Source organism: Rhinoraja longicauda, chromosome 3 (genome assembly GCF_053455715.1).
Source record: "Rhinoraja longicauda isolate Sanriku21f chromosome 3, sRhiLon1.1, whole genome shotgun sequence".
NCBI lineage: Eukaryota > Metazoa > Chordata > Chondrichthyes > Rajiformes > Arhynchobatidae > Rhinoraja > Rhinoraja longicauda.
Window position 1 is genome coordinate 13,291,721 of NC_135955.1, and position 15,837 is coordinate 13,307,557.

The following is a 15,837-nucleotide window of genomic DNA, read 5'->3' on the forward strand; positions in this document are numbered from 1 at the left end:
AGTTTGAAAGGTCAGTATAGCACAGTAGGTCGAAAGTCCCCGTCCTGTGCTGTATGACTGATTCTGATCTGGTGTGATGGTTGTAAGGCCCTTTTGCATCCTCAGGAAGTGATTAAGCCCCTTGAAAATAGGGTTTTTTTTGGTCCTTTTTATGGTAAGGAATGCTGGTGCCCGCGAATTAAAATACGTTGTGTTTTTATTTCCCATTGTAGAAAACAGTTTAGAATTTACTCTGTCTCAAACAGCAATGTTCTTTAGACAATTGAGAAAACCAGCTCTATATTCCAAGTTTCATGAATCGGGTCAAGATGCACTATAAATCGTCACATTCAGGATATTTGCAGATGAATTTCATTCCAAGAGTCTGGGCTGGTTTTAAGACCAGCTGAAGGAGGAAAGAACTGGTATTCCTGACTTGCCTCCCTAGTGGTGAAGTTGATGTAGACATAAAACACAGAACCATGCAGCATAGGAGCAAGCCTTTGGCCCACAATGTCTGTGCCGAGCATGATGCCAAGACCAACTCTTACCTGCCTGCACATAATCTATATCCCTCCATTCCCTTCATATCTATGTGCCTATCCAAAAGTCTCTGTAACAGCATTTAATAGACACTTGGACAGGCGCATGGATGGAAAAGGATTGGTGGGATATGGGCCAAACACAGGCAAATAGGACTAACTTAGATGCAGCATCTCGATCATCATGAACGAATTAGGCTGAAGGGCCTGTTTCCATAATACGTTACTCCATGACTACTTGGCAAGGTGCCAGTGTAATAGGCCTTAACCATGGCATTTCTATTTGTTCCATTTGTGTTCTGGATTCTCTGAAGTTAAACTTCTTTTTTTTTCTCCCCTTCTTCCCCAATCCCAGCTTACAAACAGCAAGAAAGCACTAACTGGAGAAAGTAATTTCACAGATACAATGAGGCACATGCTATCATCGCGACTCAGCATGCCTGATTGTCCCAACTGTAACTACAGACGCAGGTAAGTGTGTTGAGAGCCTTTAAACTGAGATCAGTTGCCACATACTTACTGATTGAAGTACGTTAATTCTGGTGGTTTTGTATATAACCCCGATGCGTGAAAGCCATGGAGTCTGGTGGAGCACTGATTTTCCATCCCACCCAATGTAACACTCCGTTGGAAAACATAAAGTGCTGGAGGAACTCAATGGGTCAGGCCGCATCTGTGGAGGGAACGGATGGCGACGTTATGGGTCGAGATTCTTCATTACTTACCATTAGTTCAAGTGGAAATTAAGCATGCCAACTACATGAAATGAGCTTTTCATTCAATCTGTTAACTTTCAACTAGGTTGTGTAGATAGAAGATCTGTGCTTGGGTATTTCATTACTTTCATAGGTTCATAAGTTATAGAAGCAGAATTAGGCCATTCAGCCCATCGAGTCTACTCCGCATTCAATTATGGCTGATCTATCTTTCCCTCTCAACCCTGTTCTCCTGCCTGTCCGAGCTCTTCAAAAATGACCAGTGCAAACATCTCTTGCTCCTGCTGTGGGAGTGATTTAAAAAAAAATAATTTAATTAAATGGCACCCTTCTGAACAGCAGAGGGAGGGTTTCATTTGCACTAAGTGGAACCAAATGGTACCAGAAGTCAAAATGCAACACAATTTATCTCCCTGTGTATTGCTCCTGACTCAAAAGACTGCTTTGGGTGCTGATGCCTTCTTCTGCCTTTTTTTGTAGGTGTACCTGTGATGACTGCAGCCTCTCTCATATACTCACATGTGGCATCATGGATTCACCCATTCCTGACGATCTTTCCATCAACACGCTACCATTGCAAGTAGAAGCGGCGCCAGATTACCTCACGGAAATCTGTCCGCCCAGCATGTCATCTGCAAGCTCGGGGTCGGGTTCGAGTTCACCCATCACCATTCAGCAACGTCCACGGCTCATTCTTGCTGATAGCAATGCAGTTCCCACCTTGTAAGTACTCATCTGTTTGCCATGATTTATGCTGGTTTTAGTGTTATCAAGGGCGAGAAATGCAGCAATTCTGTTCAAGACTCAAGACTGCTTAGCCGTTAGGGATTTAGACTTTAGAGATACAGCGCGGAAACAGGCCCTTCGCCCCACCGATTCCATGCCGACCAGCGATCACCACGTACACTAGCACCTCCCTACACACGAGGGACAATTTACAATGTTACCAAAGCCAATTAACCTATAAACCTGTACGTCTTTGGGATGTGGGAGGAAATGGGAGCGGTCACAGGGAAAACATGTAAACTCCATACAGACAGCACCCATTGTCAGGATCGAATCCGGGTCTCTGGTGCTGTAAGGCAGCAACTCTGCTGCACCACTGTGCTGCCATTTAATTGTCATATGCATTCGAACTGGAACAATGGAATTCTTTCTTGCTGCAACTTTACAGGCACAAGGTTACTCTCTTAATCAGTTCTCTGAATCAATTTTACTTGTAAAGGTGGTCCAATCCCGATATAAATGCCTAAATCAAATATCAAATCAGCAACTCCATATATTTGCTGAAATTAGCCTGAGTTGTTCAGTGAATATTTATCCCTGGGTCAGAAGATTGTTGATTTGAAGCATGCCACAGGATCTGAACTTGATGTCGGTTAGAAATCTAATCCTTCACTCAGCTAAATGCTAAATATAAGCTGAAGTAAAACAAAGTCTGCAATTGGGCAACACAGTGGTGCAGCAGTAGAGTTGCTGCCTTACAGCACCAGAGACCCGGGTCTGATCCGGACTACGGGTTCTGTCTGTATAGAGTTTGTATGTTCTCCCTAGGATTTCATTCATTTTCTCCGGGTGCTCTGGTTTCCTCCCACACTCCAAAGACGTACAGACTTGTAGGTTAATTGGCTTCAGTAAGTTGAAAAATTGTCCTTCGTGTGTCGGGTAGTGATAGTATATGGCTGACCACTGGTCCATGTGAATTCAGTGGCCGAAGGGTCTGTTTCCATGCTATATCTCTAAAGTCTAAATACTCAACAGGTCAGGTCAGGTCTTCTGTGGAGAAGAAAGAGTTTCTGGTCAACATTTGTTCATGAGAACATGGAATATTGGGAAAAGAGATGTTTGAACTTGGTATGAAGTTAGAAGGGTGGAGAGAATAAAGAGTGGAGGGCCCAAAGGGAACATCTGTAATAGGATGAAGCCAAGAGAAGATGTTTGACAGGCAGGCGTGGGCTGAGGTCTTGTTAATAATAGCTAAACCTATGTAAATGCAATGCAAGTAGTGAGAGGAGGGACTGGAAATGTGAACTGCTGACGTGATACCATTCTTTCTATTTTTGAGTAGACAAATTTGAATAGTGCCTTTCATAGCTATGGGATGTCACAAAACACTTCAGAGCTGAAAACAACTTTTCAAAATGATGTCACTGTTGTAGGAGCCATTTGTGTTTATGAGCTATTTTAGCATATTACATTATTTTGTATCCTGTTGTATTATGTTTGGACACCAGGGGGTTGTCTTGAGGTTAATACTTGGCTTATGTATATGGACTGGGAGGGGCCATGGGAGGGGTCAGATTATGAGTATAATTTACCCAGCACTGACGTAATGTTTCAGTGACACACCAGGAACCTGGTGACATAGGGTTAGCAGGTCATACAGCAACTACAGGATCCTGCAAAGATAATAGAATTTTAGTGGCCCTACGAATCACGATGAAGACTGCTGAGGTCTTAGCAGTAACAGTTCGCGAAGGAAAGAGGGTAAGATAATAAGATCTTGCCAGATTAACAAACAGATTGATGACAATAGATATGCCAATTTTTGTATTATTGCTTCAATAAACGATTAATGATACTGAGACGTCATGAAGATCTTTCTGTTGTTATCTGCGTGGAAGATATATCGCTCCTTTCCTTCGTCAAACGGTAAGCTTTGGGGCTTTATAGAGAAGACTAAAGTTGCCGCTGCAACTGTTGGAACAATAAATACAGCAGCAAGTTTGCAATGTCTCATAGGTAACTTCATGACTTGGTGGTTGATGGTTAGATCTTGAACAGGGCATGGAAGCGATCTCATTTTCTCTTTCAGAATACCAGATGTTTTCTAAACTAAGCTATGCACCTTATTTCATGACCTGTTCATATAGCTGTTTTGTTTTCTTTCTCAGTGGCAGTGATGATGAAGACGTGACTCCTTTATCAGCGAAATTTGCTGACATATACCCACTTAACAGCTACGATGATGCAGAAGTTGTCGCCAACATGAATGGCATCCACGGAGAGCTCAATGGTGGGGGTGAAAACATGGCATTAAAGGATGAGGTACGTGAATGTAAACATAGAAGTAAGGAACTGCAGATGCTGATTTACAACAACAACAAAAAAGACCAAAGTGCTGGCGTAACTCAGCGGGTCGGGTAGCGTTTCTGGATTTGGGTTGGACCCTTTAGTTGAGAGATACAGCATGGAAACAGCCCCTTCGGCCCACTGTCCACGCAACCAGCGATCACCCATTCGCACTAATTATATTCTACACACTCGGCAATTTACGGAAGCCAATTAACCGACAAACCTGCATGTTTTTGGAACGTGGGAGGAAACCGGAGCAGCCGGAGAAAACCCATGCGGTCACAGGGAGAACGTACAACCTCCACACAGACAGCACCAGCAGCTGGGTCCCTGGCACTGCAAGACAGCAACTCGACTGCCGCGCCACTTCAGACTGTTGAGAGTTTGAGGAAAGGTCTATCTCTCTGCTGTTTGAACTGCCCCACTGTATTATCTGAGTGTTTGTACCTCCTTTGCACAGTGCCTGTCATCCTTCATGCCCCCTCACTCCACCTATCATCTCTGGCCCCTCTCACCACTTCCCCTCTCCTCCTGATACTGGTTATCTGCCCTTTCCATTTTCAGTCTTGATGCAGGGTTATGATGTGAAACATCAACAATTGGCCTCCACATCTGAGGAAGTATGTTTTGGTGTTGGAGAGGGTCCAAAGGAGGTTTACAAGAATAATTCTGGGGCTGATTGGATTAATAATTGAGCGTTTGCTGTTGGGCCTGTACTTGCTGGAGGATGGGGGAGATCTCATTGAAACCAACTGAATAATGAAAGGCCTAAATAGAGTGAATGCAGAAAGGACGTTTCCTATAGTGGGAAAGTCTAGGACCAGAGGGCACAGCCTCAGAATAAAGGCTATAGTTTTAGAATGGAGATGAGGAGGAATTTCTCAAAGAATCTCTGCCAAATCTGTGGAATTACTTGCCACAGATGGCAGTGGAGGCCCAGTCTATTTAGCCCAGTCATAGGCTATTTTTAAAGTGGAGGTTAACAAGTTTTTGATAAGTACGGGTGTGAAAGGTTATGGGATGAAGGCAGGAGAATGGGGTTTGAGGTAAAAATAGATCAGCCATCGTTGAATGACAGAGTAGACTCAATGGGCCGCATGGCCTCATCTGATCCTACTTTGTAGTCTGAAGAAAGGTCCCGACCCGAAACTGTCACCCATCCTCCCGAGATGCTGCCTGACCTGCTGAGTTACTTCAGAACTTTGTGTCTTCCTTTGGTATAAACCAGCATCTGCAGTTCTTTGTTTCTACAAGTTCTTCACCAGCTTAAATGCCAGTGAATGATTCTCAGTAATTTCCTCCCTTAACGTTGTCTTTGTCACCTCATGTACTAGCTAAGAGTGGTACTCAACATGTTATCCTTTTGTTAATACAAGTGCTTCACATTGAACACTACTCTTAACCCACAAATGAGTGCATACTGTAAAGCAACTTGTGGCCTTATTGTAGAGCCAAAGAATGGCTACTGTTGGTCCACGTTCAGCACAGAGGATAAATGAAGAGATGAAAAAGCTGTTGTATAGGATACACTCCAATGTGGTAGCTCAGTGGACAATGCTAAGAATGGCAGAAGATTGCTCTATGCTCAGTGGCTGAATGTGATCGCAATCTTAAATACCAATTTCACAGGATAGCTTCTTCAGAACAGTGCAGTGGACCATTACCCTAAGCTTCAATTTTCTTACAATACCAGTATTTTCTCTGGGTAGGCCAGAACAATGCCTCGGCTTACATCCCCATGCTAATCGTTGAAAAAGCTTGTTGTGATACCATTCTAGTGGAGTCTGCATCCAAAAGGTTTAGCGGACTTGAGATTTATTTTCTTACTTAATGCCGGCGTGCTATTCTCTCCCAGCCCCTGCAGAGATTATTGGGATTAGACACTGGCATATCTGGGTGCTGGCAAAATCTGAAGTTCTTGTTTTATGTCCCCAGAGTCAAGAATGTGCCAGCAAGTTCATTTATCTCATTGCAGTTTGTGGAAGTTTGCTGCTGAACAATTGTTGGCTGCATTTCCTTCATTAGAACAGTGAACACCTTTAGACTTTTGGAGACACAGTGTGAAAACAGGCCCTTCAGCCCCCCGAGTCCACGCTGACCAAGGACCACCCCATGCATTAGCACTATACTACACACAAATTACAATTAACAGAAGTCAATTAACCTGGAAACCTGTGTATCTTTGTAGTGTGGGAAGAAACTGGAGCACCCCGGAGGCCCCAGAGAAACCCACTCAGTAACAGGGAGAATGTATAAACATGTAGACAGCACCTGTAGTCCGGATCGAACCCGGGTCTCTGGTGCTGAAAAGCAGCAACCATTGCGCCACTGTACTGCCCCAAAACACTCTTCAAAAGTATTTAATTAACGTGCGGTACTTTGAAATACCCTGAGGAATGTCGGGTGCTGTGTAAATGCAAGTTAATTTGTTCTGGCCGGCCTTCTCATCTTTCCTGTTTTACCTACTAGTCTCCCCAGGTAAGCAGCACCAGCAGCAGCTCTTCAGAGGTTGATGATGAAGATGGGGATGATGGAGGGAGCAGCAGTGAACCCCCTGTGTCGCACACGGAGGAAATGCCTGGAAAGAGAGCGGCTCGAAAGGAAGAAGTGAGGGACAGTCCACCACCGTCCTATCCCAGTCAGCAGGTGCTTGACAAGTAACACTCGCAGCTCTGTGATACGCAAGAAGTAAAACAGAAATCATTTGGCCTCTGCTAAAGTTAGAGATGTATCCTGTCATCTGATTGTTTCAAGGGATGAGAAGCTGGTTATTTGTGCAGAAGAGGTTTACGTAATTGTGAAAGATTCTGAAGGAATAACCCACGGAAGAATCGCGGAAGAACAGTGTAGCACAAGAACAGGCCCTTCGGCCACAATGTCTGTGCTGAACATGATGCCAAGACCATTACCTATCTGCACATACAGTGCCCTCCATAATGTTTGGGACAAAGACCCATTTATTTATTTGCCTCTGTACTCCACAATTTGAGATTTATAATATAAAAAATCACATATGGTTAAAGTGCACATCTTCTGTCTTAAAACTGTTACAATTTGTTTCGTTGGGTTGTTTAAATTAATTCAATTATTGCATCGTATGGGAGGCGCATTCCCAATCTCGTTGTACCTCTGTACAATGACAATAAAGATATATTGTATTGTATTGTTTTGTCAGATTTTAATGAAGGCCATTTTTATACATTTTGGTTTCACCATGCTGAAATTACAGCTGTGTTTATACATAGTCCCCCCATTTCAGGGCACCATAATGTTTGGGACACATGGCTTCACAGGCGTTTGTAATTCCTCAGGTGTGTTTAATTGCCTCCTTAATACAGGTATAAGAGAGCTCTCAGCACCTAGTCTTTCCTCCAGTCATCCATCACCTTTGGAAACTTATATTGCTGTTTATCAACATGAGGACCAAAGTTGTGCCAATGAAAGTAAAATAAGTCATTATGAGACTGAGAAACAAGAATAAAACTGTTAGAGACATCAGCCAAACCTTAGGCTTACCAAAATCAACTGTTTGGAACATCATTAAGAAGAAAGAGAGCACTAGTGAGCTTACTAATCACAAAGGGACTGGCAGACCAAGGAAGACCTCCACAGCTGATGACAGAAGAATTCACTCTATAATAAAGAAAAGACCCGAAATACCTGTCCGACAGATCAGAAACACTCTTTAGGCGTCAGATGTGGATTTGTCAATGACCACTATCCGCAGAAGACTTCATGAACAGAAATACAGAGGCTACACTGAAAGATGCAAACCACTGGTTAGCCGCAAAAATAGGATGGCCGGGTTACAGTTTGCCAAGAAGTACTTGGAAGAGCAACCACAGTTCTGGAAAAAGGTCTTGTGGACAGATGAGACGAAGATTAACATATCAGAGTGATGGCAAGAGCAAAGTATGGAGGAGAGAAGGAACTGCCCAAGATCCAAAGCATACCACCTCATCTGTGAAACACGGTGGTGGGGGTGTTATGGCCTGGGCATGTTGGCTGCTGAAGGTACTGGCTCACTTATCTTCATTGATGATACAACTGCTGATGGTAGTAGCATAATGAATTCTGAAGTGTATAGACACATCCTATCTGCTCGTTCAAGCAAATGCCTCAAAACTCATTGGCTGGCGGTTCATTCTACAGCAAGACAATGATCCCAAACATACTGCAAAAACAACAAAGGATTTTTTCAAAGCTAAAAAATGGTCAATTCTTGAGTGGCCAAGTCAATCACCCAATCTGAACCCAATTGAGCATGCCTTTTATATGATGAAGAGAAAACTGAAGGGGACTTGCCCCCAAAACAAGCATAAGCTAAAGATGGCGTGGCAGAGCATCACCAGAGAAGACACCCAGTAACTGGTGATGTCCATGAATCGCAGACTTAAAGCAGTCATTGGATGCAAAAGATATGCAACAAAATACTAAACATGACTACTTTCATTTACATGACATTGCTGTGTCCCAAACATTATGGTGCCCTGAAATGGGGGGGACTATGTATAGACACTGCTGTAATTTCTACATGGTGAAACCAAAATGTATAAAAATGCCCTTTATTAAAATCTGACAATGTGCACTTTAACCACATGTGATTTTTTTTCTATTACAAATCTCAAATTGTGGAGTATAGAGGCAAATAAATAAATGATGCGTCTTTGTCCCAAACATTATGGAGGGCACTGTAATCCATATCCCTTCATTTCCTGAATATCCATGTGCCTATCCAAAGGTCTCTTAAATGCCACTATTGCATCTGCCTCCACCACCATCCTTGGCATCGCTTTCTAGGCACTCACCACCATCTGCAGAGAAAAAGAATATTGCCCTGTATATATTCCAAAACGCGCCCAACCCCCTCCTACTGATTTATTGAAGGCTTTCAGCGTGGCACCTCTCCTCTCTCCCCTTGCTTCTCTCCTCTCTCCCAAAATGATGCTAAGAGTGTGTCTGGAGGAGAGAAAATGGGGGGGGACTGAGAATGGGGACTGGGGAGTGGGACTCCGTCCAAGGGGAGGGTGTGGGGAGAGTAAGAGTGGGGCTGGGGGAGGAGAAAATGGGGGGTGTGGGGACGGGCCCAACGGGCCCGCTTTGAACGGGCACACTTGTGCTAGTATTCCTTTAAAATTTGCCCCACTTACCTTGAAGCTCTTCCCTCTAGTATTTGATTTTTCCTTCCTTGGGAAAAGGTTGATTAATTTAAAAATGTTTGCTGACATTTCCTTGTCCATTTAAAGTTGTACCAAAACAATGGATGGGCGGGTATGACTTTAAAATGTTTTTATTGTCGGATGAAGCCACTAACGATATTTAAACCATTCCCCAGGCTGACCAGGTCCAGAACGTTTGCGAATGCCACGTCTGCAAGCAAGAAGCCTCTGGCCTGAATACATCTGCTCTTGCATCCGGGCGCCTTCCCAGCGGCCATCAGTTTTTACCCACTGAGAAGCCTTCGCATCCTGCTCTTCACCTCTACCCGCATATCCATGGGCATTTACCACTGCACACCATCCCTCACCTGCCTCGACCTCTTCTCCATCCTACCCTGTACGCCACAACTCCACCATTCACGCACAACAAGGTAAGGCAGCAGGTTGCTTGCTCACCCTTTCGCCTGTAAGCAAGTGGCTCTCGGGCGTGATTTTAAAAAAAAACGTATTTAGTCTTGCTGCACAGAATAATGTGTGTCATGTTTGGTAGGAAATTAACTGCAGATGCTGGTACAAATTGAAGGTATCACAAAATGCTGGAGTAACTCAGCAGGTCAGGCAGCATCTAGGAGAGGGAATGGGTGACGTTTCGGGTCGAGACCCTTCTTCAGACTGATGTCAGGGGGGCTGGACAAAGAAAGGATATAGGTGGAGACAGGAAGACAGTGGGAGAACTGGGAAGGGGGAGGGGAAGAGAGGGGCAGGGGAACTATCTAAAGTTAGAGAAGTCAATGTTCATACCCGCTGGGCTGTAAGCTGCCCAAGCGAAATATGAGGTGCTGTTCCTCCAATTTCCTGTGGGCCTCACTATGGCACTGGAGGAGGCCCATGACAGAAAGGTCAGACTGGGAGTGGGAGGGGGAGTTGAAGTGAGCCACCGGGAGATCAGGTTGGTTAAGGTGGACTGAGCGGAGGTGTTGAGCGAAACGATCGCCGAACCTGTGTTTGGTCTCGCCGATGTAGAGAAGTTGACATCTGGAACAGCGGATACAATAGATGAGGTTGGAGGAGGTGCCTTAACCAACCTGATCTCCCGGTGGCTGAGCACTTCAACTCCCACTCCCAGTCTGACCTTTCTGTCATGGGCCTCCTCCAGTTCCATAGTGAGGCCCACTGGAAATTGGAGGAACACCACCTCATATTGGGTAGCTTAGAGCCCAGCGGTATGAACATTGACTTTAACTTTAGATAGTTCCTCTGTCCTTCTCTTCCCCTCCCCCTTCCCAGTTCTCCCACTGTCTTCCTGTCTCCACCTATATCCTTTCTTTGTCCCACCCCCCTGACATCAGTCTGAAGAAGGATCTCGACCCGAAACGTCACCCATTCCCTCTCTCCTAGATGCTGCCTGACCTGCTGAGTTACTCCAGCATTTTGTGATATCTGTGTCATGTTTGGGTTTAGTTTAGAAATACAGCATGGAAGCAGACCCTTTGGCCCACCGAGTCCATGCCAACCATCGATCACCCAAACAAACTAGTTCCATGTTATCGAAGATAGACACAAAATGCTGGAGTAACTCAGCGGGACAGACAGCATCTCTGAAGAGAAGGAATGGGTGACGTTTCGGGTCATGACCCTTCAGTCTATTAGAAGGGTCTCGACCTGAAATGTCACCCATTCCTTCTGTCCCGCTGAGTTAGTCCAGCATTTCGTGTCTATCTTCAATTTAAACCAACATCTGCCATTCTTTCCGACACATTAGTGCTATGTTATTCCACTTTTGCATCCACTCCCTGCACACTAGGGGCAGTTTACAGAGGCCAATTGATCTACCAACCCACATGTCTTTGGGATGTGGGAGGAAACTGGAGCACCCAGAGAAGTGCGAGTTTGGAGGTTAATTGCCTCTAAAAATTGCCGCTGGCGTGTAGGGAGTGGATGTGAGGGAGGGACAACACAGAACAACTGCAAACGATGGGGACTCGGTGGGTCGAAGGGCCTGTTGCTATGCTGCATCTCTTTAAACTAAACTAAACAGAGGAAACCCACGTGGTCACAGGCGGGTTTCTGTCGGTTTGTTGACATGTTTTCAACTTGCTACCCAGCAAGCATTTCGCCATTCGTAATGATGATTTAGCAAGTACTTGGAAACGGTACTACACGCAAACAGCCTGCCTGGTTTGGTCCACAATGTCTGTGCCGAACATGATGCCAAATTAAACTAATCTCCTGTGCCTGATCCATATACTTCCCTTCCCTGTGTATCCATGTGCCTATCCAAAAGCCTCTTAAATCCCACCATAGTTTCAAACTATCCAGGCAGCGTGTTCCAGACACCCACCACTGTGTAAAAAAAAAAGAGAACTTGCCCTGCGCATCTCATTTATACTGAAGTCCCATTGAGTCGGAAGAAGGATCTCGACCCAAAACGTCACCCAATCCTTCTCTCCAGAGATGCTGCCTGTCCCGCTGAATTACTTCAACTTTTTGTGTCTATCTTCATTTATACTTTGTCCTTCTTACCTTAAAGCTTTGCCCTCGCGTCTTTGACCTGGAAGCTGAAATTCACTGTACATATGAATACTAAATATTAGCTCCACTGATCTGCTTATTTCTTAACTTGATCTCTGCATATGTTTTTACAACTGTTCTTGGTTCTTGTTTTCTTTTCAAAGAGAAAGTTTCCATTTGCCTTCCATTGGTTTATTAGATTGCAGGAAGAATCATTTTTAATTTATTTGTTCATGGAATGTTGAATGCCACTGCTCAGGGCATGTATTGTCCATCTATAATTTCCTCTAAACTGGTTGGTCTTGAAAAGCAAATGCCAGACTCTTGATAGAAGGACAATTTCCTTCCCTGAAGGATATTAATGAGCCAGATGTTTTATCTGGCAATCGGGTTACTTTTAGAGAAATAACTTTTTTTTAAATATCAGAATTTTATCTTATTACATGAATTTAAATTCCTCGGGATTAGATTCTGAAGAAAAAAGACATAAACTGGCCTTGCATTTCTTTGAATTTAAAAGGTTAAAGTTGGTGCTTTTCAAAATGATTGGTAATGCAGAATTTTAGAACAAGAGAGAATAGACTTGTATCAGAGCAAACTGTCGGGGAAAGGGTGAGAAAGTACCTTTTCCACATAAAATGCACTAGAAAAGTTGGAGGGCTATGTGCAATTCTGGTCACCTACCTATCGGAATTATGTTATTAAGTTGCAAAGGGTGCAGAAGAGATTCACCAGAATGTCACATGGGCTTGTGCGCTTCAGTTATAGGGAGAGGTTGGATAGGCTGGCATATTTTCCTTTGGATCGTAGGAGGCTGAGGAGTGACATTGAAGTGTACTAGATCGTAGGGGCCATGGATAAAGTGAATGCTCAGTCTATTTCCCAGGATAGAGTATTGTAAAACTATATGGGGAGGGTCCTCCGTGGTAACTTTCTGACGTGTTACCCGTACAAGTAACGAACTGCCAGAAAAGGCTGTGGCAGCGCATATAATTAAGACTTTTAAAAGACCGGGGCGGTAGAGGGGCACTGCGGTAGAATTTCTGCCTTGCAGCACCAGAGTCCCGGGTTTGATCCTGACAGCTGGGTGCTGTCTGTGTGGAGTTTGTACATTCTCTTTGTGACTGCATGGGTTTTTCTCTGGGAGCTTCGGTTTCTTTCCAAAGATGTACAGGTTTGTAGGTTAATTGGCCTCGGTAAAAATTGTAAAATGACCCTGGTGTGTCGGATAGTGCTGGCGTATGGGATCGTTGGTCGGCGCGGACTTGGTGGGCCAAAGGGCCTGCTTCCGCGCTGTATCTCTAAACTAAACTAAATAAATGGATGGAAATTGTTTAGTGGGATATGGGCCAAATGCAGGCAAATGTGTCAACTTGGTCAGCACTGACAATGTGGACTGAAGAGCTTGCTTCCATGAAGTACAACTCTATGGCTTTATAAGCTATGAAGCCAAGAATAAACTGGAGGAATTCTGAGACAGAGACAAGTGACCTTCATCAACTGGTCACCTCATGTAAGTAAATGGAAAGACACACCTGGTCTGTCAGCAGCTTAAATGTGCAAATTAAGAATATGTCTCAGCACTGTCATAAGCTTTAGTAATTCGAACCGCATAACTTTGCCTTGCAGACTCTTCAGTCGGCACCACCTCCCAGTCACACAGGCAAAAATCAGGTTTTCAGCGCATCTCTCCAGGACCACATCTACCAGAGCTGTTTCGGCAGCACAGACTGGAACAACCCACTCCTCACGTCCCACAAATTGGCAAGTCTCTGGGGATCGGAACTAATAAATGGCGATAAACCATGGAATCCTGCTGCTTTCCTTCCAGAAACGCTATCTGGTAAGAAGCTGTTCTTTTCATTTAATAAAGACGATTCAACACAAACCTGCATTATGACTAAATGTTGCCTTTTAGTGTAATTGTATGAAACAGTTTTTTGGACAATTTCTGCTATTCTTGACGTAGATATTCATTTTGAAGAAAACTTTATTGTAAAAATATAATAAGTACAAGATTCTGAGAGACCGTGGGTCAAGCTTTTGGGCTGATAGTTTGAAATCTCCTACTCTCTCTCTCTCTCTCTCTCTCTTGCTTCCCTCCCTCTTGCTTCCCTCCCTCTTGCTTCCCTCCCTCTTGCTTCCCTCCCTCTTGCTTCCCTCCCTCTTGCTTCCCTCCCTCTTGCTTCCCTCCCCTCTTCCCTCCCCTCTTTCTTCCCTCCCCTCTTTCTTCCCTCCCCTCTTTCTTCCCTCCCCTCTTTCTTCCCTCCCCTCTTTCTTCCCTCCCCTCTTTCTTCCCTCCCCCCCTTTCTTCCCGCCCCCTTTCTTCCAGCCCTCTTTCTCTCAAGAGTTATGCAGAATGGAAACTAATCCTTCAGCCCCTATTTGTCCATATTGATGGAAGTGCCTTCCTGATTAGTTCCATTTGGCCCATATCTCTCACTCTTTCTCTTGCTATTTCTCCCCACTCTCAGTTGTATGGCTCCATCCATGCTCAAAGATCAAACCTGTCTATAACAGGATTGAAGTCACAACCTTGTTGAAAGAGGAAGCAGAGAATTGAGGACGTCACCAGGATTTTATGTCTCTTTGTGCTGGATCTGATGTTTGGTAGATCAGGAGATATGCACAACATTTAGCATTGGTTTTGTAGACCTGCATTGGGCTTGGTATTGTGTGACTGTGACAAGTTGAAAGTGTTCCGTATGCAGTCATAAAATCTGCAAGGTGAAGAGGGCTGTTCATTTCACCAAGTCTTCTTTCAGGATAGTCGGCTAAGTTTTCTCCCATATCAGCATCCAACTTTGAGGGGCAAGTTTTTTTAACGTAATGGTGAGTTCCTGAAACACGCTGCTGGCGATGGTGGTGGAGGCAAATACAAGAATGGCATTTGAGAGGCTTTTGGATTGGCTCATAGATATGTTGGGAATGGGGGAAATGGATTATGTGCAGGCAGAAGAGATTCATTTAACTTGGCAACATGTTTGGCACTGACATTGTGTGCTGAAGGACCTGTTGCTGTGCTGTACTGTTCTATTCAATGTTTTAACTCCTTTTTAAATCCGTTGTCTTACCCACTTCATCTGCAAGTATAGAAATTGGGAGGTCATGTTACAATCATTTAAGATGTTGCTGAGGTCACATTTGGACTATTGTGTTCAGTTTTGGTCACCATGTTATAAGAAGATGTCAAGCTTGAAGGGATTTCAGGAAAGATTTACCAGGATGTTGCCTGGACTCGAGGGACTGAGCTATAAGGAGAGGTTGAGCAGGCTAAGCCATTATTCCTTGGAGTGCAGGAGGATGAGGGATGATCTTATAGAGGTTTGTACAAAATCATGAGAGGAAAAGATTGGGTAAACGCGCAGTCTTTTGGAATACAAAATCAGAGGTGCAATGCTGAGGCTCAGTAAGGTGCTGGTCAGGCTGCATTTGGAGTACAGTGAGCCCCATATCTGAGGAATGATGAAGTGGATCTGGAGAGGGTCCAGAGAAGGTTTGCAAGAATGATTCCAGGAATGAGTGGGATACCATATGATAAGCATTTGACAGCACTGGGCCTCTCCTCGCTGGGATTTAGAAGGTTGAGGGGGGACCTCATTGAAATTTACAGAATAATGAAAGGCATAGATGGAGTGGATGTGAAGAGGATGTTTCCACAGGTGGGAGAGTCTATGACCAGAGTTCATAGCCTCAGAATTAAAGGATGCTCTTTTAGAAAGGAGGTGAGGGGGAACTTCTTTAGTCAGAGGGTAGTTAATCTGTGGAACTCATTGCCACAGAGGGTTGGAGCCAAGCCAGTGGATATTTTTAAGGCAGAGATAGACAAATTCTTGATTAGAACGGATGTCTGGG

General features: G+C 44.3%; 1 protein-coding gene across 4 annotated transcripts in view; it reads left to right on the top strand.

The window, feature by feature from the left end:
• Positions 1–15,837, top strand: part of fam193a (family with sequence similarity 193 member A) — a 154,300-nt gene that overhangs the window by 120,935 nt on the left and 17,528 nt on the right. For all 4 annotated transcript variants that reach the window (XM_078431893.1, XM_078431903.1, XM_078431898.1 and 1 more), the window contains exons 10-15: positions 877–992; positions 1,718–1,960; positions 4,132–4,285; positions 6,782–6,958; positions 9,648–9,902; positions 13,612–13,825. In XM_078431893.1, coding sequence (XP_078288019.1) covers positions 877–992; positions 1,718–1,960; positions 4,132–4,285; positions 6,782–6,958; positions 9,648–9,902; positions 13,612–13,825 — 1,159 coding nt within the window. The remainder of the gene's footprint in view (positions 1–876; positions 993–1,717; positions 1,961–4,131; positions 4,286–6,781; positions 6,959–9,647; positions 9,903–13,611; positions 13,826–15,837) is intronic.